Raw genomic sequence first — 24,388 nt, 5'->3', positions numbered from 1 at the left:
GGATATTTAATGTGCCTGCAATATATTACCTTTAAAGAGAATTTGTTAGCAGGATTTAGCCATATAAAGTAAAGCCATGGCCATAATGATGCTGTTATACTTATTAAACTGATACCTTTGGTTAAGGAATTCAAACTGTGGTTGGTAATTAGCCTCTGAAGTTCTCTTCTAATGACAGCCCTGTGCATCGGGGCGAGCCTGGGGGTAGGATCTTCTTCTGATCCTCTGCTCCTCCATGTGCCTTATTTGTGTTTATGACAGGTCACTGATTATTCAGTAACCTGCCTCCTTTTTGAAATTTTGTGGTACTGCCATCGTCATTGGGGTGGGTGAGGCCTGCGCAGTGTGATTGTATAGTCATTCTTCAACAAAATGGTGCAGGAGGTGGTGCATGCACAGATCGAGATTTTGCCTTCCAGCACCAGTTTTTGTCTGAGGCCACACGGGGATTACTGTGAATCCTCGCATGACACTTGGCTCATGCTCACAGCACAGCGGGAGCCAAGTATCATGTGATTGTGGTCCGATCGTGCGATCAGACCACAGTTGCGGAGGGGAGGACCGGTGCTACAGAGGAGAGAGAGGGATTTATCTCCCTCTCTCCTCCGTTGCCGGCTGATGCGAGAATCGCACTGCACTCGCGTTACACCGGTGTAATGCGAGTGCAATGCGATGCTTCTGTCGCCCCATAGACTTGAATGGGTGCGAGGGAAACAGGATCATATTCCATCCACAGCATGCTACGATTGTTTTCTCAGTCTGATTAGGGCTGATTAGGGTAATATTGGTCAGAGTGGAATGCGATTTTTTGATCGCATTCCACTCGCTCCGTATTACTCGCCGTGTCTGCTGACCCTTATTGGTGAAATCACATTGGATGGGTGCCACCTACCGCAATGACAACAGAGGTGCCATGAAATTTCATAAAGGAGACAGATCAATAAATAATTAGTGACCTATCATAGACACCTTAGAGGCAAGTGATGGGGTAAAGAAGCTGAAGAAGACCCTACCCACAGTCTGGCCCCGATGCTGTGATTAGAAGAAATCTTCAGAGGCTGATTAAACAACAACCCGAGATCAGATTCCTTCACCAAAGGTATGAGTTTAATCATTAGTAAACCAGCGCCATTATAGCCATGAATTTACTTTACATTGCTAAATGACAGGTTCTCATTAACCAGCACTGACATGTACCCAGCTTGCCTTAGAGTTGTGCCCAATAATCCTAACGTCAATTATGTATCTGATAACACATTAGAGGTCTATACTGACATACAATAAAGTAAAGTACTTAGTAGACTTCCATTTTCAGGTGCTTCCTTCAATTAACATGAGACCTAGAAACATGAAGCCAGTGCAACACTGATGGCAACTTTGCAGTATGAAACAGAATCTCAATTGCAAAATTCAAAAATACTTAGAATAAAAAAATATATTGTCTTACACATGGATACTCTTGAGGTGTGATACAGAATCCAACTGAACATATTGGTGGCTTATAGCACAAGTTTCAGTTTTTTTATTTTAAACATATTTTACATAATATAAAAATATTAATCACAGTGCGCCTTTACATTGCTATTGCTATAAACAGGAATGCTGCACAATATTTTTAGTGGTAATAAATTATATAGTCAATATCTTGATAAAAAAAAAAAATCACAGGAAAACCATAAACTTGCTTTTGTCATTGCACATGACCCATTAAGTCCTAAATGGGTCCAAAAAATCTTGCTCGATCTATCACTTTGGGTCCCGTTTTAGATACTGTACAATGCATATGTCCGTGCTCCACATACGGTTTCCAATGTAAAAGTGGTTCCCAAAGTTAGAATAAAATTAAGAGTTCCTTCTTTTCAGAGGCAAATGAATCATGTGCTGTGCGGTAATTATTTCATGTCTGGTATTTTCCAAAATGTGGGTACACACCGACAAACTTCTTCCCTATAGTAAAAACCAGGATCACACTGTTTCGGTCGAGTTGCACAGGGTAGTCTTTCACAGCTACAAAAGAAAATAAGAATTAGTCCCGGATTAGAAGTAGAGGTAAAAAATATTCTTATAATGTTCAATCATATAAATTCTGAAGCGCATTAGCAACAGGACCATAGAGTAGCCCATGGTAGCCCCGACCACATAGTATCTGTTCCATGTCAAAATCATGACTGGTTGCTACCATTAATTTAATCATTACCATTAACTTAACTTTTCATAATGCTTCTAAGAAGAGTAAAGCTACTTTCACATAATGAGTATTGGACCAATGGCAAGAAGAAAGCCATTTTTCAAAGCAAGTCATAAGGCGTCCAGTTTGCAGTTTGCAAAAAGCCATGTAGAGGACACAGCTAGCATGTGGAAGAAGGTGCTGTGGTCAGAGGAGACCAAAGTACAACCAATGCTCTAAATGAAAAACAATATGTTTGGCAGAAAACTAACACTGCACATCACCCTGAAAACACCTGTCATATATGGTGGTGGCAGCATCGTGCTGTGGGGAGGCTGTGGGGTGTTGTCTGACAGAGCTGCAAACTGGGGACAGGGATTTTCTGAAAAGGGACAACCTCTTAAACCCCTTACCAGCATCCACTGTACATGTACGGCGCAAGTAGGTAGCACATGCATGGGGTGAGCTTGCCCCATACCCGGCAGATAAATTCTATAACACATAGCCAGGACCCACCGTGGTGCCCAGCTGTTAACCTGTTAAATGCCAGTCTCACACTAGCATTAACAGCATGCCACATGGGGGGGCATCATTCTATGCATCCATTCACACCCCTGTGACATAATTGTGTGGTACTGATGAGTTTCCATAAGAGCTGGGGGTCTACTGAAGATGAAGCACCTTTTAAACCCATGGTTGGGCTTCAAATGGGTCCATGATTTTTACTATATGCAGCAATACAGTAATATTGCTGTGTACACTACAAGTGTATACTACAAGTGATCAGATAAACTTAGGTTTAAGTCCCCCAAGGGAGCTAATAAATATAGTAAAAAGTAAAAAAAATAGTATAATTGGACAATTATCTCTAAAGCTCTTTAATGGGCTGCGTGGGCTATGCCCTCGTTAATCCATCATTAATTAAACAGGTAAAAGGTCTGGAGCTCATTCCAGGTGTGACATTTGCATTTGAAAGCTGTTGCTGTGAACCCACAACATGGAGTCAGGAGCTCTCTATGGAAGCAAATAAAAAACATCATTAGGCTGAAGAAAAAAGAAGAAATCCATCAGAGAGATAGTGAAAATGCTATAAGTGGCCAAACAAACAGTTTAAAATATTCTCCAAAAGAAATAACCCACTGGTGAGCTTGGATATTCAAAAAGGCCTAGACGTCCATGGAAGACAACAGTGTAGATGATAGCAGAATCTTTTCCATGGTGATGAAAATCCTGTTAACAAGATCCAACCAAGTGAAGAACCATAGCATAAAGACTTCTTGAGAGCAAATACAGAGGGTTCACAACAAAATGCAAACCACAAATAAGCCTTAAAAATAGAAAGGCCAGATTAGACTTTGCCAAAGAAAAATCTAAAGAAGCCAGCCCAGTTCTGAAAAATCATTCCTTTAACAGATGAAACTGTTATCAATTTGTACCAGAATGATGGGAAAAGGAAGTATAGAAAAGGTTTGGAAGGGCTCTAGATCCAAAGCACATCACATCCTCTCTAAAACATGATGGAGTCAGTGTGTTGATCAAGCATACATGGCTTTCAATGGACTGGATGACTAGTGTTTATTAATGATGTGACTGAAAAGAGAAGCAGCCGGATGAAATCTGAAGTTTCTAGGGCTATGCTTTCTACTCAGATTCAACCCAATGCAGCAAAGTTGATTGGACAATGCTTTACAGTGCAGATGGACGATGAACCAAAACATACTGAGAAAGCAACCCAGTAGTTTTTGTAAGGCAAAGAAGTGGAATATTCTGTAATGGCAGTCATTCTCTGGATCTCAAGCATATGTCTCACGTGATTAAGACAACACAATGCAGAAAGACCCATAAACATAAACACACAGCTGCAGTAAAGGCTGGCAAAGCATCACAAAAGAGGAAAACAAGTGTTTGATGATGTCTACCGCTTCCAGACTTCAGGCAGTCATTGCTTGGAAAGCATTCATTACAAAGTACTAAAAACAAATAATGTATGGTAAAGGTAATTTGCCCAATTACTTTTTAGCCCCTGAAATGAGGAGACTTTGTAGAAAAATAGTTGCGATTCCTAAACATTTCAGCGGATATTTTTGTTCAACCCCTTTAATTTAACCTGAATGTCTAAACTCAATTGCATTGTAGTTGTTTCATTTTAGATAAGAAATAGTGGTGTACAGAGCCCAAACCATTAAAATCTGGTCACTGTCCAAATATTTCTGGACCTACCTGAATATATACATTGCATGTGGACATAGCTTAGTAATCAGAAATGAATGACGCATTATGAAAATAAAGTTTATAATACAAAGTTAAGGCCCCGTCACACACAACGAGATCGCTAATGAGATTGTTACTGCGTCACCGTTTCTGTGATGCAGTAACGATCTTGCCAGCGATCTCGTTCTGTGTGACACCTACCAGCGATCAGGCCCCTGCTGTGAGATCGCTAGTCATTGCAAAAGGGTCCGGACCATTTTCTTCAAAGGTGATGTCCTGTGTTTGATACCTAACAATGACCCCCTATACAGGTCACTCATTGTTATACAGGTCACTCATCGTTACTGCATTGTTGGTAAGGTCTGACTGTGTGACATCTCACCAGCGACCTCCCAGCGACTTACCAGCGATCCTTATCAGGTTGCATCGTTATCGGGATCGCTGGTAAGTCGTTAAATGTGACGGTTGCTTTACTTTGATTGTTTCATGGTCAATTTTTTACATCAAATGTTTAGTCAAAATCCAGTATTTGAGACAATGACACAATTCTATCCATTTACCTGCATGTTTGATGATTGAATTTCTTTCCTCTAAGGAAACATTTGTTTGGCGTTTCTACACATTCACATGCACATTTAATAGGATTCAGAGGCTGGTGGCTTGGGCATGTCTTCTTACACACACACTGGCACCTCTCTTCATCATACTTTTTGTTGGTTCCACAGGAATTTAAACGAAGTTTGTTTTTGCAGACACATTGACAAGATGATCGATCCAGCTTTTTATGAGGACCACAGCTTGACGGCAACAAACCACCCTTACAGACACATTGACAGGTTTCTTCATCTAATTCTTTGTTTGGACCACAAATGTCATGGAAAGCTTCAGAGGAGTCTAGGAAACATAAAAATAAATATAAAACTAATGTACTAGTGCATTTTGCAAATGTGGTAACCATTTCCATTTCCATAACAGACATATCAAAATTGTCGGCCCTTCCCTGATCGCCCTTGATGTATTCATGCCTTTTTTTAACCATAGTACCAGTACATAGCTATGGATTTGTGTGTTTGTATGGTCCACTGTGAATCTTCTGTTACTGAACATATTCACAAATATTTCACTTTATATTTCACTAACTTACAGGTGATAAAGCCATGAATGTAACACTAATGGCAATACAATGAGCTGTCTACACCTACAAACGAGGGGCTACTGAAAAGTCTTTGGCATAACTCAGAAAGAAATGAGATAGGATGATGAAACTTTACATTTATTTCACATACTCTCCACTGATGTCAACACACTTCTTACATTGGTATTCCTAGTTCTGTAAACCTACAAAAAAGATTTTGGTTGTGCCTCAAACCAGGCATCCGTAGAAGCCATGGCATCAGAAATGGTGTAAAATTTAGTAACCTTGAGGTGTTTCTTCAGGTTTGGAAATAGATGATATCAGAGGGAGCTAGATCTGGTGAATAAGGTGTGTGGTCAACCAGCTGGAAGCCTAGCTCTGCCAGATTTGCCATGGTCACTTGTGCAGTGTAAGTGGAGGCGTTGACTTGCAGGAACACGATTCCTTTGGACAGCTTGCCGCGCCTTTTGGCCTTCAGCGTTGCCATCAATTGGTCCAAAAGTTCAATGTAATACCTTGCATTGATGGTGGAACCCTTTTGAAGGTAACCCACTAGCAGGTCGTCCTCCTTTTTCCAGAACACAGACGCCATCACCTTAGTGGCTGATATTTGCACCCTGAACTTCTTTGGATGAGGAGAACATTTCTTTTGACTTCTCATTGTTTTCAGAGTCATACAAATAAATCCAGGTCTCATCCATAGTAACCAGTCGATCCAGGAAATTCTTATCAGTCCAGAAGTGCTGACAAATAGACCAGGAAGTTTTCACTCGCATGCTTCCCTGATCTGTTGTCAAACATTTGGGGACCCACTTTGCAGATAGCTTCCTTATGTCCAAATGTTCATGGATAAGGATAAAATCACGTTCACTGGAAATCCCCATGATGTCTACTATTGCTTTATTTGAAATTCGTTGATTCTCCAGTATGAGGTTGTGCACAGCATCGATGATCTCCAGAAGAACAACCACTCTCGGTCATCCAGGATGTTCCTCATCATTGGTGCTGAAGTGGCCCATTTTAAATTTGGCAACCCAATTCTTAACTGTGGAATATGAAGGGCATTGATTCCCCAATGTCTGCGACATATCACCATGAATATCCTTCACGGACGTTTCTTGCAGAAACAAGAATTTTATCACTTCTCTGCTCTCAGTTGCTGTGAATATCACATTATTTTGTTTTCCCATGGGCATAGAACACTGCTGCCATGAGCAACAAACACAAAATTTTGAAAATATCTATTAGACACATAAGGCTTTCATGTGATGCAACATTCATTAGAAACAAAAAAAAATCACAAAGCCAAAGACTTATCAGCAGCCCCTTGTAATCATATAGAATGTCTTTTGACCTTGAAGTGGCCATCTTCTCATTGCTACAATCTGTGCTATGTGTTGGCCCCCATACACATTAAACCAAACTAATCTGAAGCTGCTAATATCTTGGTGATAAGCCAACTGTCTAATGTGTGAAAGTGGAGAGATGATGTAGAGGAAGGATCAGCTCAATGATTATACTGTGTTGGATGTGTAATTGCCAATTCATTTGTTCTCTGTGAGATATGTTCTAAAAGGGAACACAAGGAAGGTGCACTCGGCCAAGTGTTCCTGTGCTTGGAGGAATAAAGAAAAATATGTTGGTGGGCAGGCATCTATTCTGTGTGGGGGTTTTAAACATTCTTTCATATGGGTAGACAAACTGCCCACAACGAGCAGCAATTGAGAATTGAAGAACTTGTTAACCTTCACATTCAAGAATCAACGAGTCTGCATTTGTGCAAAAGACCATTCATATTATCATTAGTTTTCAGTCATTTTAATTCATGTTGGCAGCACATTCCCCATTTACGGAAATATGTGTTTGTTGATCGCTGGGCGTGTTTACACTGAGAAATGATTGTGAGCATTTGTTTGAATGATCTTCATTCCAAGTAAAATGACCTTAAGTCAATAAATTTAGGAGAGCTTAATGGGACAACTGGAGTATTGGGTGACCTAACTGGATATTGCACAAATGGAAGTCAGTGGACACGACTATAGTCCAGTAATGGATTGCACAGTGTTGAGTCATCAGAAACACAAAGGTTCACAATGGGTCACTAAGTTCTGAGCCTAGGGCCCCAGATATCTCCAACATCTGTGAGGAAGATTTATCAATTCTGTCTAAATCTTTGACATGTTGAACTTAGACTTGAGATATAGCTTCTCATGAGCCGGATCAGACACCCCATACTTTGCACTGACGAGGGGCAAGCACCCCGAAACACCGTGTCTGCAAATTGGGATTCTGATCTGACATAAATCCTAAGTCATATGCAAAGGATTGTTAAAAATCCACTTGTGACATTTAGGATCGCTACATCCAATAGGTGGCGCTGCACTAGAGTTTGTCTCCTTTCCTGGAGAGACAATTTAAACTTAGATTAAACATTCTTCAAATTTGCCAGATTTATGACAGTGCTTCATGCTAAAAGATAGATAGTACATCTTAAAACTATCTAAATTAAGCTTACAAAGCCTATTAGTTGGCTTATTTTGTGTGAGAAATTTGTACCAAAATTTTAGCACACAGTTTTGAACATTGGGCCATACTAACTTTTTCTCAAACCATGTCCCCTTGACAAACAAGGTATAAAAGATACATAAATAAATATGGTGCAAGTCATAAAAGACATTATTCTGGATTAAAATGCATTAAAATTCTAGTGCCTTTAGCTTGATAAGTCTCACCCACGGTGTCTCCGAGATTTTATCAAGATGGAAGGGAAACACATGGCTAATCTTGGAAACTGCTTTGAATCCCAGGGCATAATTTTTACTTTGAGATGTCTTATAACTAAACTCCATCTTAGCTTCTCACACAACCAGATCAGATCTCATACTTTGCACTGATGAGCGGCAATCACCGCAAAACACCATGTTTGCAAATTGAAGATTTGGCATAAATCCTAAGCCATATGACAAGGCTCATTAAAGGGTCACTTTTGACTTTTAGAATTGCTACTTCCAATAGGTGGCACTAGAGTTTGTCTCCTTCCTCCCTGAAGAGACAATCTGCATATTTCCCAGAGGAGCATTGCAGCGATAAGTCTCCTCACTGGCATGCTGAAATGGTGTGTCAGTCTCTGCAGAAAGAATAGTTTTTCCTTTAGACCCCTTCTTAGCTTCTCATACAGTTAGATCAGATCTCATACTTTGCACTGATGAGGAGCAATCACCCCGAAACACTGCAAAATGAGGGCCTGATCTGGTAGAAATCGTACGTCATATGAGAAGGCTTGTTAAAGGGTCACTTTTGACTTTTAGGATTGTTACTTCCAATAGGTGGCACTAGAGTTCACTTAAGAGACAATTTGCATATAAACTCCCAAAACACTTATAGTAGTCATGATCCAGGAGCTACCTTTGATTCACAGAAATCCTTTAATGCTAAATAGATGGTAGGAAGGCGCATAAGAATCCACTGACATTAAGGGCATTATTCTATTGTAGTTAGTTTTTGGGTTTTATAGTTTGCACGATACACAATGCAGAAAGGCAAATACGTAAATAACAGTAAAGTAATAAAGATAAGTCTGGTGACAGATACTCTTAGATCTGTAGCAGGGAGGTAATAAAATGTCATCAGATTCATGGAAATCCTTTAACTGGATTAAATGGATGGATAGATGGAAGACACACAAAGAATCCTCTGACATTAAGCATATATGTTATTGTAATGGAGATCATATTGCACTGCTGTAATTTTCTTATCTTGATAATAAAAGAAGTTGTCACATTGCGACATTATTCATAATCATGAAACCATAGAGCCCTAACATGATATTACGTCATTACTAATAAGTATAATTATCCAATACAAGACATGATTTATGTGATCCATAACTTATGAGCAAGAAAATGACCCAGGGATCCTTGGAGATGTAGATAATAAGAACAAACAACTCATATACTGAGAGGATATTCTCCTAATGCATTCCCATGGGGGAAATCTCTTACCTGATTCCTCATGGTACGATGAAATGTCATGATGCTGTATACATCTGCACAAATGGTTGTTCCAAATATAGTTTCGGGGACAGGTCTTATTCGCTACTTGACAGCTGAAAGAGAAAAAGTAAAATGTTATTTCATTCTTATGCAAAAAGGTCATAGGATTATCACGAGTTAGGAAAACATTAATGTTGTAGAAACAGCACCACTCTAGTCTACAGGCTGTCTTTTGTATTGCAGGTTGGCAATAATATTTAAAGGGGAAAATAGTAAAGAGAAAAATTCCCATGGTAGGTCAGTACAAAGTAGTGTTTTAATTTAAATGGGTGGTTCACTAATAGGCATAGTGGCCACATCGATGTAAACCTCATAGGAAAGGCCTTTTTTCAAATACCTTGTTTAGTCAATTCTGCCTCTGAGCGGCGCTATTGTGGTCCGTTAATCCACGTCATGTAACCCTCGGACTCTGTGACCTCTGAGATCCGGTGATGTCACGTCAACTTCCAGCTGACCCGACATCGCCAAGGCGGGCCCCAGTCTCCCTGAGTGACTGGGCTGTGGGCGTAGTTTCAACCCGTGTCACAGCCCTTCATCTCACATGCTCTTTCCTTTGCTGCAGAGCAACGCAAGCAGAAGCAATACTGGATGCTGAACCGTGACAAGCGGTGAAACTCCGCCAACAGCCCAGTCACTCAGGGAGACTGGGACCTGCCTCTGTGATATCGGGTCAACTGGAATTTGACATGACATCACCAGACACTGGATCCCAGAGGTCAGAGAGCGCGGGGGTCACATGATGGGGATGAGTGGACTGGTAAGAGGCACAATTGACTACATGAGGTATTTGAAAAAAGCCTTCTTTATGAGCTTTACATCGATGTGTGACCACTATGCTCAGTAGTGAACCACCTCTTTAATTTGAAGCTAATATTAATAAAATGTTTTTCAGTCCTCATTATCCATTACCTTCTGGCCTATGTACATTATGTAGACTAATTTTAATGTATGCCTTAAGAGAGGACAGTAATCAGAAGGATGTCATTATGAAGAAACGTTTTTAACCAGCGATTTTTCATTCCAGAAACCTAACACAACAGAAATCCATCAAATGATCAAAGTGCTATAAGGAGGTCATTTATTCAAGCAAGACAGGGCGTATCATGTATCCAAGATTACTTATTAGAGATGGCCTAATGCCACGTTGGGAAGTAAAGATACCTTTGTTACCTTTATACTATAAACTAAACTCAATATTCAATGTTTGCTGCTGTACCCCTAACAATCTATAAGAGGTATCCTCACAAAAAATAGAGGTTTCCTGAAGAAGTAATAAAGTGAAAAAATTGCATAGGCACAAATGCCAAGACTAAGGGGTACTTTGCACATTGCGACATCACTACTGCGATATCGTCGGGGTCAAATTGAAAGTGACGCACATCCGGCGCCGGTAATGATGTCACAACGTGTAAAGCCTAGATGCGCCGATAAACGATCGCAAAAGCTTCGTAAATCGGTGATCTGTGTAGCGTCGGTCATTTTCATAATGTCGCACCAATAGGAGATACGATGATGTTCCTTGTTCCTGCGGAAGCACACATCGCTGTGTGTGAAGCCGCAGGAGCGAGGAACATCTCCTTACCTGCCTCCACCGGCAATGTGGAAGGAAGGAGGTGGGCGGGATGTTTACGTCCCGCTCATCTCCGCCCCTCCACTTCTATTGAACGCCTGCCGTGTGACATCGCTGTGACGCCGCACGACCCGCTCCCTTAGGAAGGAGGCGAGTCGCCGGCCAGAGCGACGTCACAGGGCAGGTAAGTGCGTGTGAAGCTGCCGTAGCGATAATGTTCGCTAAGGCAGCTATCACAAAATATCGCATCTGTGACGGGTGCGGGTACTATCGCGTTCGGCATCACTAGCATCGGCTTGCAATGTCGCAGCGTGCAAAGTACCCCTAAGACAGCGATGTTAAACCTGGAAAACCACTTTATTACATCACCGTAGACTATAATCACTATAGCTAGCAGACATTAATGTGCATTAATCTAAGATGGGAATAAGGCTGAAGAATACACATATTTTAAAGAACTATCATCAATCAATGATAAAAAATAATAACATGTAAAGAGCCTTCAATCTTCCTAGAAACATATATCCAAAGAATGAAGTTGTGAGGTGCTCCAAGGGGTTGCGGAGACATCAACAGATGGCAAAATACATTTCCACTCAACCTTAAAATTCTGTTTTTAAAAAGTGATGTCAATTCCACAGTATATAGATTTTTGGCTATCCAAATGTAGTTCGTAAACCTGGAGGGGACAGTTTCTAAACTTCCTGCATGGTGCTTCAAAGATATTGATCAAGTGATAATACAGTCACTTCCTAACAATCAAAGTGGCACAATCATGCATATGTCATGGATATGATAATGGCATCTTATTAATGTGTTACATATTTCACACTGCAATCATAGAAACAATGGAAACAACTTTTTATGTACTTTATACACCTGACTGAATTTGTCATTGCGATTCCACAAAATGTTCATCAAACTGTAAATCTCTTATGTAGCACAGACATACTGAAAACGAATATGTTTATAATAACTTATGATCCGCAACACAGTCCTAAAATAAGGCTAACAAGCTTAAAGGGGTTGTCCTGGACTATACTATTGTTTTTGATATGGGCCTAAAAACTAACAGTCAGGTAGTTGCTAACTACCTTGCTTTTCTACCCTGCGCCATCTGAGAGCAGCCCCAAACCACTTCTGCCAGCGACTCAGCTGCTTGAAGTCAACAGAGCAGGTCTTCAGCTTCCAGGCTGCTCTGTCGATGGGTATGACTGATGACATCATGGTGATTGACAGCCGGCACCCTGCTTTTAGGCAGTGAGGAGCCGGCCGTCAATCAGCATGATGTCGACAGTGATGCCCTGTCAACAGAGTAGACAGGAAGAGAAGCCACTACTCCGGCACCAAGGCAGCAGAGATCGGCGTTAGGCACAACAGGCAAGTAGTTAGCATCTATCTGCCTGTTAGTCCTTTGGCACATAGTAAAAATGAATAAATAGTCTAGGATAATGTGTTTAATATCATACATAGTCTACAAATCAGCTCCCAAAAAATTAACCATAGTGTAAAAAAATGATTTACTCTATTCATTTACACTCAAAATTTCCAAAATTTGTAAATGTCATGAAAATGAATGTATTTCTTTCCTGCAATGATGTTCAATCAGTGCTGTACGTTACCTGATGAAAATCACCGATAATACCTTGTAGCATCACGGCACTATGTGACACTCAGCTATGCAGCTTGACTAAATCAGCTCTGCTACAAATCTGCTTTATATGTAATTCAAATCAAGGTATTTGTCTATAAATGGAACATCAGTATAAATCAGTTCACACTTTAAACATTCTTTTATTATGTATACAGTAACATGGAAATCTCAAGGGCCACGTGTATGAAGTGCTCTTGAAGCTGTGAGACAACACTCTCCTGTCAATATCCCACATGTCGCTGCCATGAATGAACATCGTTTTTCTCAAACTCAGCACAGATGTTCCGAACGGGAGATTGTGATTGGCTGCAGACAACTATTCAGCTTTTAATATGTAGCTTGTGACTCTCAAGTGCTTAATGGAAAGCAGTTGTTTCATAATTTCTAGCAATTGGAAAAGCTGAAATATAAGTTTAATGCTACAGGTTTATCTGTGCTTCCCCAATCAAAGAAGGAAGAATTTACCACTGGGTGCTAGAAATAAAGTGCTAGGATTACAATACAGGAGAGCAGCTCTGCAGTGGAAGAAGACCCGAAACGCGTAACAGCCAGCAACGTTCAGGTCTAGACTGCAGTCAATCACAAACTTAATTCAAACCATCTGTGTTGCATTGTACATAAATAAAACCAAGTCAGGACAATGGATTGTGGAGTCCTAAAACAGCGAGGGCTCTACTCTGTATAGTCTGTGATAGGTGTAATGGGCCAGCAGGCCAAAGCCTCCACTGGAAACAACAATGCAAGTGACAAAAGATCCAAATAATATTATATCCGAGTAAATCAAAACAACCCAAACAATTTAGAATAAAAAAAGCCTAAACCATATTTTCATGGAATATAAATCTATGATTTTTACTAGGGGCACCTTCCCTGACAGAGGCTGTGATTTCCTAACAACATTTAATGTAGTTTATAAAGTGCCAAACATTTCCACAGAGTTGTGTTATCACTCAGATCTGCCCCTAATAGTCCTCCAAAGCCAATTTCACAGGAATGCAGAGAAACTTTCTTTATGTTTTGTGGGCAAAGACAGGAAGGTCATACAAACTTCACATTCGAAATTGCTTTGGGTCTGATTTAAAGGTAACCTATCAGATCCTCTGTGGCCCCAGAACCACAAGTAGTTCTGTGCACATATCTATATTCCCTGCCTAACTGTCCCTTCAGGTAGTTGCATACATAAACAGATCTTTGAAATAAAAAGTATTTCTAAAGTTTGTTTATGAGATGCTAATTAGGGCTGTGACTAATTGAGAGGGTCTTAGTTCCCCGACTAACATGCTAGACCACTTAGCATTTTATCACGCCCCTATGGGCATGATTTACAAAAGGGTCTTTGGCAGCACTATACAAAGCAACGCATGTGTGTGGCTTTGTTCCCCTCAGCATTGAGCTTCTCTGATGCTGGTTCTATGCGTCCTGGCTTCAGATCGGCTCACTGCGCATTATTGGAAGTCATCTGCACTTCATGAGTAGTGAGCCTATCTGAAGCACACATACACCCGGCTTCAGAGTAGTGCGCATGACCGGAAGCGCAGATGACTTTCGATCATGCGCAGTGAACCTCTCTGAAGCCAGGAAGCATAGAACCGGCATCAGAGAAGCTCAATGCTGAGGGAAACAGACGTGAGCATGCATGGATTAATATAGCGCTGCCAAAGACGCCCCATTAGTAAAGCATGTTATCACAGCTACAGGGGCATGATAACATGCTAAGTGGGCCGACTAGTCAAAGAACTATTGCGCCCTCAACTAGTCAAAGCCCTAATTAGCATCTCATAGACAGGCTTTAGAAATACTTTTTCTAAAGATCTGTTTAAGTGTGCAACTACATGAAGGAACTGTTGAGCGGGAATAGAGATATATACACAGACCTGCAAGTGATTGTTGGGGCACAGAGGATCTGCCAGGTTTCCTTTAAAGGAAATTGATCAATGCGATTATACTGTTTCAACATAAAATCCTAACAGGGTCATTCATTACAGACAATGCTTCATTTCAGAAAAAAATATAATATTAAACACTGTGCAAACATTGATGAAATAGTCAAGATGTGTCTCTATTTTTCATATAGAAATCAACTTGTTAATTAAGCCAGAGAAGAGCATCTCAGTGGACTCCTCTCCTAATGCTCATCTCATTTTAAGGGTTTGCTCACATGTTTTATAGGCCCAATGTTATACAGTGGAACCTTCCGTTCTGGGAGTGTACTTGTAAACCAAGTTACTTGTCTAGCAAAGCAAAATTTCCCATAGGAAATAATGGAAGCTCAGACATTTCGTTCCACAACTTGTGCAATGTCCCCTATTGTGCCATTCCACACACGCACAAACACGCACAAACACACACAAACACGCACACATACACACATATTATGCTCACCTTACCCTCCGTTCCCTCGCCGGGCTCCTGGTTCTTGTAGTCCGCAGGTATGTGTATCCGGTAACCAGCTTGACAATGCCGGAGCTTCCGCTGTCAGCACTTCAGCAGCAGACGTCACAAGCACTAGCCGCTTGCCTCTGATTGGCCTGCGCGCTATCAAAGGCATTAGCTGTTTGTCTCTGATTGGTCAGCGCACTGTCTTTGAGAAGTGGCTGACAGCGGAAGTTCCTCCATCATTGTGATGGTTACCGGATACACATACCTGCGGACTACAAGAACCAGGAGGCCGGCAAGGGAACGGAAGGTAAGGTGAGCATAATATGTGTGTGTTTGTGTGCGTTTGTGCGTGTTTGTGTGGACTGCAAGAGCAGGTCAGAGTGCGGTGAAAGTACGAAACTGGAAGTGTGTTCGGTGAGTATTTGCACGTACAGCAAAGATTGCTCATAAACTGAGTTGCAAATTTACAGCAAGCTTTGCTCGTATAGTGAAATACTCGCACACCAAGTTACTTGTAAACCGAGGTTCCACTGTACTAGGGAGCAGTGCTGATCAGAGTTTCTTGTCTCATGCCGATTCAGGTGGAAATCAGTAGTCTACACTTGAATGACATCTGATTTTCACAAACATACAAAATAGAGAAGATGAATAAATGTTGTTCTTCATCTTCTCACCTGTGATCTGATTCTCTCATACAAGAGAATTGGATCACCCTAAGCTGACACGGTGATCAGGCTCTGATCTGAGGTTGATCAGAGTGTCATTTGCGTAATCGATCCGATAACTCATACTTATCCTGCTCTTCTTTTCTCCTTATTATGTGGTTGGTATATTATTAAGAGGTCCCCTTTTAAGTCATATTTAATAAATGTTATGATTTTATTAGATCATTTTTCTGTACATTTTTTATTATTTTGGATACCTCATTCACAGATTTATAGCTATTCGTGATTTATTAGGCTAGGTGAACACTGCATCTATGGTCCTAGCCTGGGGCTTTACTGTAACATCGCCACAAGTGTCAATTCACCAGATAGAGGCCTAACGTGTTCTCTTTTTGCCTCTGTTTGTCCAGTATGCACATACCATTTCTTTTATTGTATATGAAAGTGCAGCAGGCTGCGCCTTCCTATACAGAGGGCTACTGCAAAGAAGCGTATAGAATATAGTACAAATTTCTTTACAGTGGGTCCTTTCGGTGGATGAATACCTTGGCATCCATCATGACTGTACATACTATGGGCATATGCCTCCTTAGCATATGGGCCAGACTCTAGGTACAGATGCAGTATGGACAGAGCCTTATGCTATTCTAATCCCAGTAGGCTTTATTAATTAGAATTTTTGATAAAAGTTAAATAAAGGACTCACAAAGCCCAATTCTTCAAGCATCATGGCTTAGTGGGGGTGGGAGTGTATATATACATATAAGATGATATATGGATTTGCTAAGAGGCAGTCATAGACTGTAATCAGATTATTCCATGGAAAGGTTAACCTGGAAGGAAATACCATATGTAAAAAACATTTCTGCTGATGTAGCTGCAACTAAACTTAGCCCCAGCTGATTGAACACATACTAGGACATGGTAAAAGCCGATATGTAATCTATTGCAGCCAAGAAGGTTATGTGGGATTTGGTTTGACTTTTATGATATGACTAAAGAAAAGGAAATCTACACTATATTTAGATCCCATGAGGTATAATTTGCCTTTTCTTCCATTATCCCACAAGTTCTCCCAACATTATTGAATTGTTGTTGTGTTGTAAAAAAAAGTCATAAATCAGAAGGAACAATTGTAGACCTACCATTATTGGATAGTATACCAGTTATATTAATTGATTCACTATAACTATTACCATACACTTTGTGCTGTTGGGTATTTTGATGTCTCTTATGCTGTGGACATCTTTTTGATTCCTTGGTTTTGGACCATAACTCTACAGTATGCATAGTATTCACAGGTAATAAAAGTGCTGAACTTTACATGAACCTCTTCACAATTACTCAGTGACATCATAGGAACCTTCCCTGCAGAGGAATATGCTAAATCATTTCTACTTACTGTACTCGAGTTGCTGGCAGTGATCTTCTAATGATTGAATGGACTTGTCTGTAAACATCTAATTTCGACATGCACCGACAGGACGTATGGTTGGCAAAGCTTATGGTTACTGGTTTTATCGGCCCTTGAGAAAGCGGGACTGTAATTTCAAAGAGCTAAGGAAAAAGAATAAAGGTTTTAGGTTATTAATGTCCTAGCGTTTACTAATTAGGATATTAACTAGTTAATGTGTAGTGTAATATTACATTAGGATAAATTGCAGAGGTAAAGATGTTCCTAACACAGATTAGTATGGATTTTTACAGCTCTATTACTATAACTGTCTGAATGATTTCCATTTCCGCATGGGTTGTGCACATGGTGCATTTCTGGAGACCAAAGGTTACTATGAACAGTAGGAACCTGAGCTCTATGATCACCTGTATACATAATAATGTGGATGTGGTAATAGGAACTTTACCATAACCATCACTAAAATTCAATATTCTAAAGAATACATTTGGAAATGTTGATTCTCATTCTTACGGATGAAAAACCTAACTGAAGTTTTATAAATTTAGTTTCAGTCTAGTAGAATGAACTGGCTAAATGTGTAATGGGTGTCCCTTAATATGACTTCTATGATGCTATCTAATGCATCTCATCTTCTTTGCATAATGTCTACTTTGGGTGGTAGATTTGTAACTTTTTTTCTGTATTATGTTTTGTCTTTTGTAAGATATAAAATCATAAATTGAACTTAAAGATGTTGTCTACTTCTAGGTCAACTTCTTCTGATTCCATATTTCCCCAAGGTAAAATAAAAAAGCCTATACTCACCTAGCCTTCCTGATGCTGTTCCAGGGGTGTCGGTACACATGTTCCAGGGGTTCATATGAAGTTGTGATATAACAGGAGTCCTGTGTTCAATCACCACCAACTTCTGTCTCCCCGCCTTCGGTCAACAGGAAGTGATCAACAAGAAGCTGCAGCTTACTTCCTGTTGATTGCTCTTGAGTCTGAAAGCGGGGAGACAAAAGATGGTGTTGATTGGACGTGGGGCTCACGTGACGTTACATTAGCCCCGGGAATATGAGTTCCAACACTGCTGGAATTGCACCGGCAGCAAAGGTGAGTATAGTTTTTTTTTATTTCACTTAGGGGAAACATGTGGAATCAGAAGAGGTTGTCCTAGTAGTGGACAACATCTTTAAAAAAAAGCATCAAGTAGAATTATTACAGGATAATGGCACTTTAAGTGGCACATTTTTGGTAGCCAGTTAGGTCAATGAAATTATCATTTGTGCAAAATCCCAAACAGTGGTAGGTTGAAATGGTCTGATTTATGTTAGGTGTATGTTCAGGTTAGATGTAGTGACAATAATGTGGCAGAGTGCAGAATATATCACTTACTCTCCTCCAATTAATGGAGAAGAGCTTCTCAATGAGTCTTTTCAGAGGACTGAGTGACTGCCTTTCAGCATCGAAAGCATCACAGTCACACAACAGTGACACATCATCATATGAACGTTTACACAAATTTTTCATTTAGTTTCCGTTTTTATGCAGTTTTTAACCTCAGTCACTTAAAGGAAAGCTTTACGATTTATATCAGGAACCTATTTTATAAATTAAAGAAGCAATCATAAGATCTGCTCCTGAATCTATATACTATAGTAAAAATCACAATAACTTAAAAAATGCAGAAAAACCTACAAAACTGCAGTAAAATGCACAGAATAAGACAGAAACATGCTCATAAATCAACTTGAATAGTATTTACTTATTTTCAGATATGTACACTAGTGTATATACATAAGACACTTAGAATGATGCACTTTACTATCATTTCGATTAGTTACTTCAAAATTGAACAAATCTAATTCAAAATCCTCCCATTGTTCTTGCTGCATATTAATAGTGTTTTGTATGGTCGTTCTTCAGCATTTAATTTGCACGACTTTAACACCACGAAGGTGTTCAGACAAAACAAATTAGTTTTCCACAGCGGAGAAAAGGGGAATGTGGAATTCTTGCTACTCGGATGCGGAGTATTTTTTTTTATTGTTGGCACAAAGACATTTCTGACATTTCTGAAAGCAGCTGTGTCCGATGTGAGAAGCCTGTTAGGAGCTTTTAAATTTGACACGGATCATAAGCAGGGAAGATTAAAACCACACACGCCAGGAACATTTCTTCACACTGGAAATGGCTAAACCAAGGTTGAAACATTGACACCATGTTGGAAACAAAGGGGATCTCTTTACTTAGGTTGTTCAAAATATTTCTCCAAAATATGTCACTCATGTATTTGTTTCTGTAGGAAGCAGGAATCATTTACAGCCCAAAATATATGTACAGTTTATTTCCTATGCTTTGGCAGAAAATGCGATGGCTGGTTTTAGGCAGTTTTGTACATTCTACATTTCCCAGTACGGCATTTGTGAACTGTATGTGTAGGAACAGTTATGGTATCCTGTCAGTATATGTGAATAATGTAGTACTGATTTATTTTAGCTGCTGGGGGTATTTGTAGAATTCTTGTAGCTTTGCTCAGAAATTTCTAAAAATATATAAGCAAAGAGAAACTCTAAAATGGATCTGTTTAAGGATAATCTGTATAGCAAATGAATCACGAAATAATGTATCATTCCTAAACTTAAGTTAACTTTTACTAACTCATAGCTCCAACCCAAAATGAAAAATCACACTTCACTTAAACATATGTCTAGCAACTGTGCCCATTAGTTTTCTTGTACCCAAAGCTGTTTGGGATCCAAATCTAGTCTGTCTTCAGATTTTGAAAAAGGGAACAATTTTGGGCACCAAGTGGCATTGAGTGAGACGATAGCTCCAGCAGAAAAGCAAATATTGTGCCCTCTAATTGAGTAGTAATGCCCCCTTACAACAAATATTGCCCACAGACTGCCACCTAAAAAGTACTGATTTCCCTTGCGTGTCGCTCCAAATAAGAAATAATGCTACATTTGAGCCACCATGCTCAAAAAAAAAATTGATAATACTGACCTAACCTGGCCTGGTACAATACAGTTATGTCATTGTGTTGCCTGAGATGGGAAGCTGCCATCTTGTAAGCCATTGGTCTACAACAGCCTGGATGCCTTCAATAGCCTGCGATCTATAGGACAGAGAGTTATGACTCTTTGCTCTAACACAGGATCCAACTGTGTTGATGCCAATCTAGTTTAAAGTATAGGAAAAAAAAATAAAGGGAATGCGCTGTGAAGGTATCTAGTGGTGGAGGGCTAAAAGTAACTAGGCCAATTGGCTGCTCACCTATTAGGCTTGTGCACCCCTGCACAACACCAGTTCAGGCTTGTATAATGTGGAGAAAGTTGCTGGAGGGGTCCGCGCACTCTTTGCTCTAACACAGGATCCAACTGTGTGGATACCAATCCAGTTCAAAGTGGCATCTACCTGGAGATCCGGGGCACCCAGACAGAAATCTGGCTCTTGTGCACTGCCTCAGGCCTTAGGTGCTAGAGATGCAACTTTTAGTATCTTTCTTTTTTCTTTTGAAATTGTGCATCTTTAAGAATTTTTTGCTGAGGCAACTGCACATCTGAACCCAACCCTCTCAATGCTATGGCAATGGGGACAGGTATCACTGTTTGCAATATTTAGATTAGATAGATTTTTTTTCTTAACTTGGTCACCAAGAAGATCACGTGTCTCTCATATCAAAAATAATGAGAAGATCCGGGCAGACATATCATTGGTGCAACGCGTGTAGCCGCTCAGTGGTCCAGATGGTAAGGGGGCCTACTTTCATTTTCAAATCAGGATGAAGGTCCTGTAACAGACAAAGAGGAGCCCATATACTTGTGTAGGGATGCTCTTCCAACTGTGTCAGCCACTGGAGATGCCTATGCTTCTTATTCTTAAGTACCAGTCACCATTGAGAGACACCAAACTGATGTGTTCCAGTAAACCTTCGACAAGTCGTGGTGATATGCCAGAAGTTTTGATTGGTGAAGATAAGGCATTTGAGACCCCTAAAGCTTGCTGAAACAATTGAGTATCTTAACTTTTGTCTACTTGGCTAATGTTTAGAGAGGTGTAGTTAGCAGTGTATAGATCAACTTTCTTTAACCTCATCCACCACTATGCTCAGCTATTAATCATGCAAGAAAGATTACAACCAAAGTGACACAATACAAAGCTGGGAACTTCTCTAACATTTTGGTGATCAGCTGGATACTCAGCATCTTGCCAAATCCTGGTGCAGCACTACAGAACAGGATTTTGAGATTTGTATTTATCGATACACTATTAATCAAAGTAAGATTTTATACACATTTAGAAAACTGATGTCACTGATCTCACATCTCCAATAAAGCATGATAACGGAGGGTCCACACAACATATTAGTGTTACAGTGACCACAAGATGACAAGATTAATGACTTCTTGACAATTAGTGTATGAGCTCAGTAATCTGAATATGGTTTGTTTCCCGATATAAGACATTCTAGATATATCTGTGGTATAAATATTCAGAACACAAAGTAAAACACTGAGATACTGGGTTATTTTTAGATCTGGAGTCCTCACGTCTCAGGTTACAATGTCCGGTATTTTTCGAGAACGTATCTTATGAGTTTTCTAAATTAAGTCCATGAGCCACTCAGTAGATGGAATTGAAGCATAACAGTTAGTAAGCTTTTACAAGCGACTCCTCTGTCTCTGACTTAATACAAAGCGCCTACCGTTAATAAAACAAAAAGTTAATTATGGTGAGTAATTCTCCGGACACGGCTATGATTAGACAACTGACCCTTCTGGAATGCAAAGTGGTTACTGTTTGTCTTAAAGAAACAACGGCATTTTATAGGACAAAATCCTGAATATAAATAGCTTTCTAAAATAGACACAAATGAATCCATAAAAGTAGACAGAAAAACTGACCCTGATAGAAAGGATTAAATAATAATTAAAAAGTAAAAGTAACTGAAATATCATGCATATTATATGTACGTATTGAGAGTTATATATTCTATTGTATTATCCCAAGTTTATTATTTCTGTACTTGTAAAAAAGGGAAAACTGAGAAAAAGGAAAATGTTAACAGTGCACAATATATTACTCCGTGAATAGATTTGCTTGAGGCCAGACCGGTGCTATGGAATACAAGCCTGTCCTAATGAATGTAGCAGGTTTTGCTGGGATGTGGAAAATTGAGAGAAAAGAAACAATAACCAATTTTAGGTTAACCACCTAAAAGGTAATGCAACCAGAGTGAATTATACAGATGTTACACAGAGGTTCTCAGTTGTAATGGAGAATAGTTTATTATTAGACATATAAGAGTGGCCACATTGATCATAAAAGTTATTGAACTAACTCAGATACAAGCATCACGTATCTCAGCGGAAAATCTGTAAAGGCCATTTTCACATCAGGTTTGTGGACGTATAGATTTATTTAAAAAAATTAAATGTGTAGAAATTTATCTAAAAATATAAATGTTGCATACGAGATATCTTTCCATATCACCATATGTAAGGCACAAAAATACTTTTTTTACATCTCTTCATTTTCATAAAAAATGGACTGGTTTTGTGTAAAAAAAAAAAAAAAAAAAAATCATATTAAAAATAAAATGTTTGTATATGGAACATGGTTGACTTACATCCAAAAAGTGCAAATGTGGCACTTCAGTCGCCACAGAGGTACTGCACCTCAGCCAGAGGTGTGGTATCCCATCCTGGGTAAGAAATGGGTCATCTACCAGTTCACAGACAAAACCTGCACACACCAATTGTTAGGTCACACAACGGGTCAGGGTTTAAGGCAGGTACTTTATTGACTTCTTACACTGTTTTTAGGAAATTCATGTTTATTTTTTTTGTATGTGTTCATTTTTCTCATATATACTGTGTATATACAATATATATTATATATATATATATATATATATATATATATATATATTTAAGATGATGTAGGTTTCCAGGCCTGTCCTGCCCATATAACAGGTCAAAACAGATAGCACAAGGATGCAATATGGTTGTTTGTTATATGGACAAGTTTAGAGGTGTTTTATTGATATTAATATGTATATTTTATGTTCTATTTATAAAAAATACAGTTATGTAGTGATGTTAGTATTTTAATACATTAAATTTGCTATTACTAATCATTGGCCATAAATGAAGGTATCAGAGCTGCAGTTGTTACCAGAGAACGTAATTGAATTTGAAAATTGGGCTTACCAACATAACAGCGCACTGGACCAAATCTAGGTCTTGTCCATTTTTCAGAAACTCATTGACTTGATTAGGTTAGCCACTACTTTCACATTGATGGCCTATCCTTAGAACACATCATCGATGACTGATCACCGGGGTCCAACAACACGCACCCCTGCCGATCAGCTGCTCTCGGTACCCAGCGGATGGAAACGCTGAGTTTTGGAACTGCCTCTTCAACTGATAATAGCTGTAGCCATGTACTGCACATCCATTTAAATCAATAAGAGGAGGATGTGCAGGACCCGGCCGCGGCTGCTATCTAAAGACAGGAGCATAAAAAGGTAAATGGCAAAACACTATATCACAGGGTGGTACATATATCAAATCAATTTATAAATGTATACAAATAAATAGCCATGTGGAGCATAAAGGACCATATATTACATGGACAATCGTGTACATAAATGAGGAGAAAGAAACAAGGACAAAAACCACAATCAAAGACTTCCAATTAGATGCAAAAATGTAATTTTATTGGGAACAGGTATAGGTGGAAAAAACCACCAGGGTGTGGGATTAAATACAATAACTAAAGTGGCCATGCACAACTATATCCTAATGATGATTACATCAATAACAAGCAAGAAACCCAATATAAATATCAGTATCCAAAAGCAATCACATTGCATTATAAGGTGTACATCAATGTCTCTTTAGTTGTCAATTCTACCAAATAAGTAAATCAAACCCAGGTCTGTATATTATATGGGCCAGATGGATTAGCCCATACATTCAAGGACAATGGGGATGTAAGTAGTAACAGCTATGACATCTGTATGACCAATATGCTGTGAGGACATGTACCCAGAAAAAGTCTGCCCACACACCGGAGGTCCGCACAACAGGAGACAAAAACAAAAACAAATAAGAGGAAGAAGGAGGTATACCTGGAGTGCTGT

The 24,388-nt window shown here is 39.5% G+C and overlaps 1 protein-coding gene across 1 annotated transcript in view; it reads right to left on the bottom strand.

Annotated features, from left to right (window-relative positions):
- Window positions 1-292: 292 nt before the first annotated feature.
- The window catches only part of VEGFC (vascular endothelial growth factor C), a 215,731-nt gene continuing 191,635 nt past the window's right edge, over window positions 293-24,388 (bottom strand). The window contains exons 4-7 of the mRNA XM_075347184.1: window positions 17,236-17,390; window positions 9,515-9,618; window positions 4,939-5,272; window positions 293-2,007 (exon numbers count right to left, since the gene is read on the bottom strand). Of these exons, the coding sequence (XP_075203299.1) occupies window positions 1,893-2,007; window positions 4,939-5,272; window positions 9,515-9,618; window positions 17,236-17,390 (708 nt within the window). The 3' untranslated portion in view covers window positions 293-1,892. The remainder of the gene's footprint in view (window positions 2,008-4,938; window positions 5,273-9,514; window positions 9,619-17,235; window positions 17,391-24,388) is intronic.

The sequence above is a fragment of the Anomaloglossus baeobatrachus genome, chromosome 1 (assembly GCF_048569485.1).
Source record: "Anomaloglossus baeobatrachus isolate aAnoBae1 chromosome 1, aAnoBae1.hap1, whole genome shotgun sequence".
Classification (NCBI taxonomy): domain Eukaryota; kingdom Metazoa; phylum Chordata; class Amphibia; order Anura; family Aromobatidae; genus Anomaloglossus; species Anomaloglossus baeobatrachus.
This window is presented reverse-complemented; position numbering and strand designations above follow the sequence as displayed.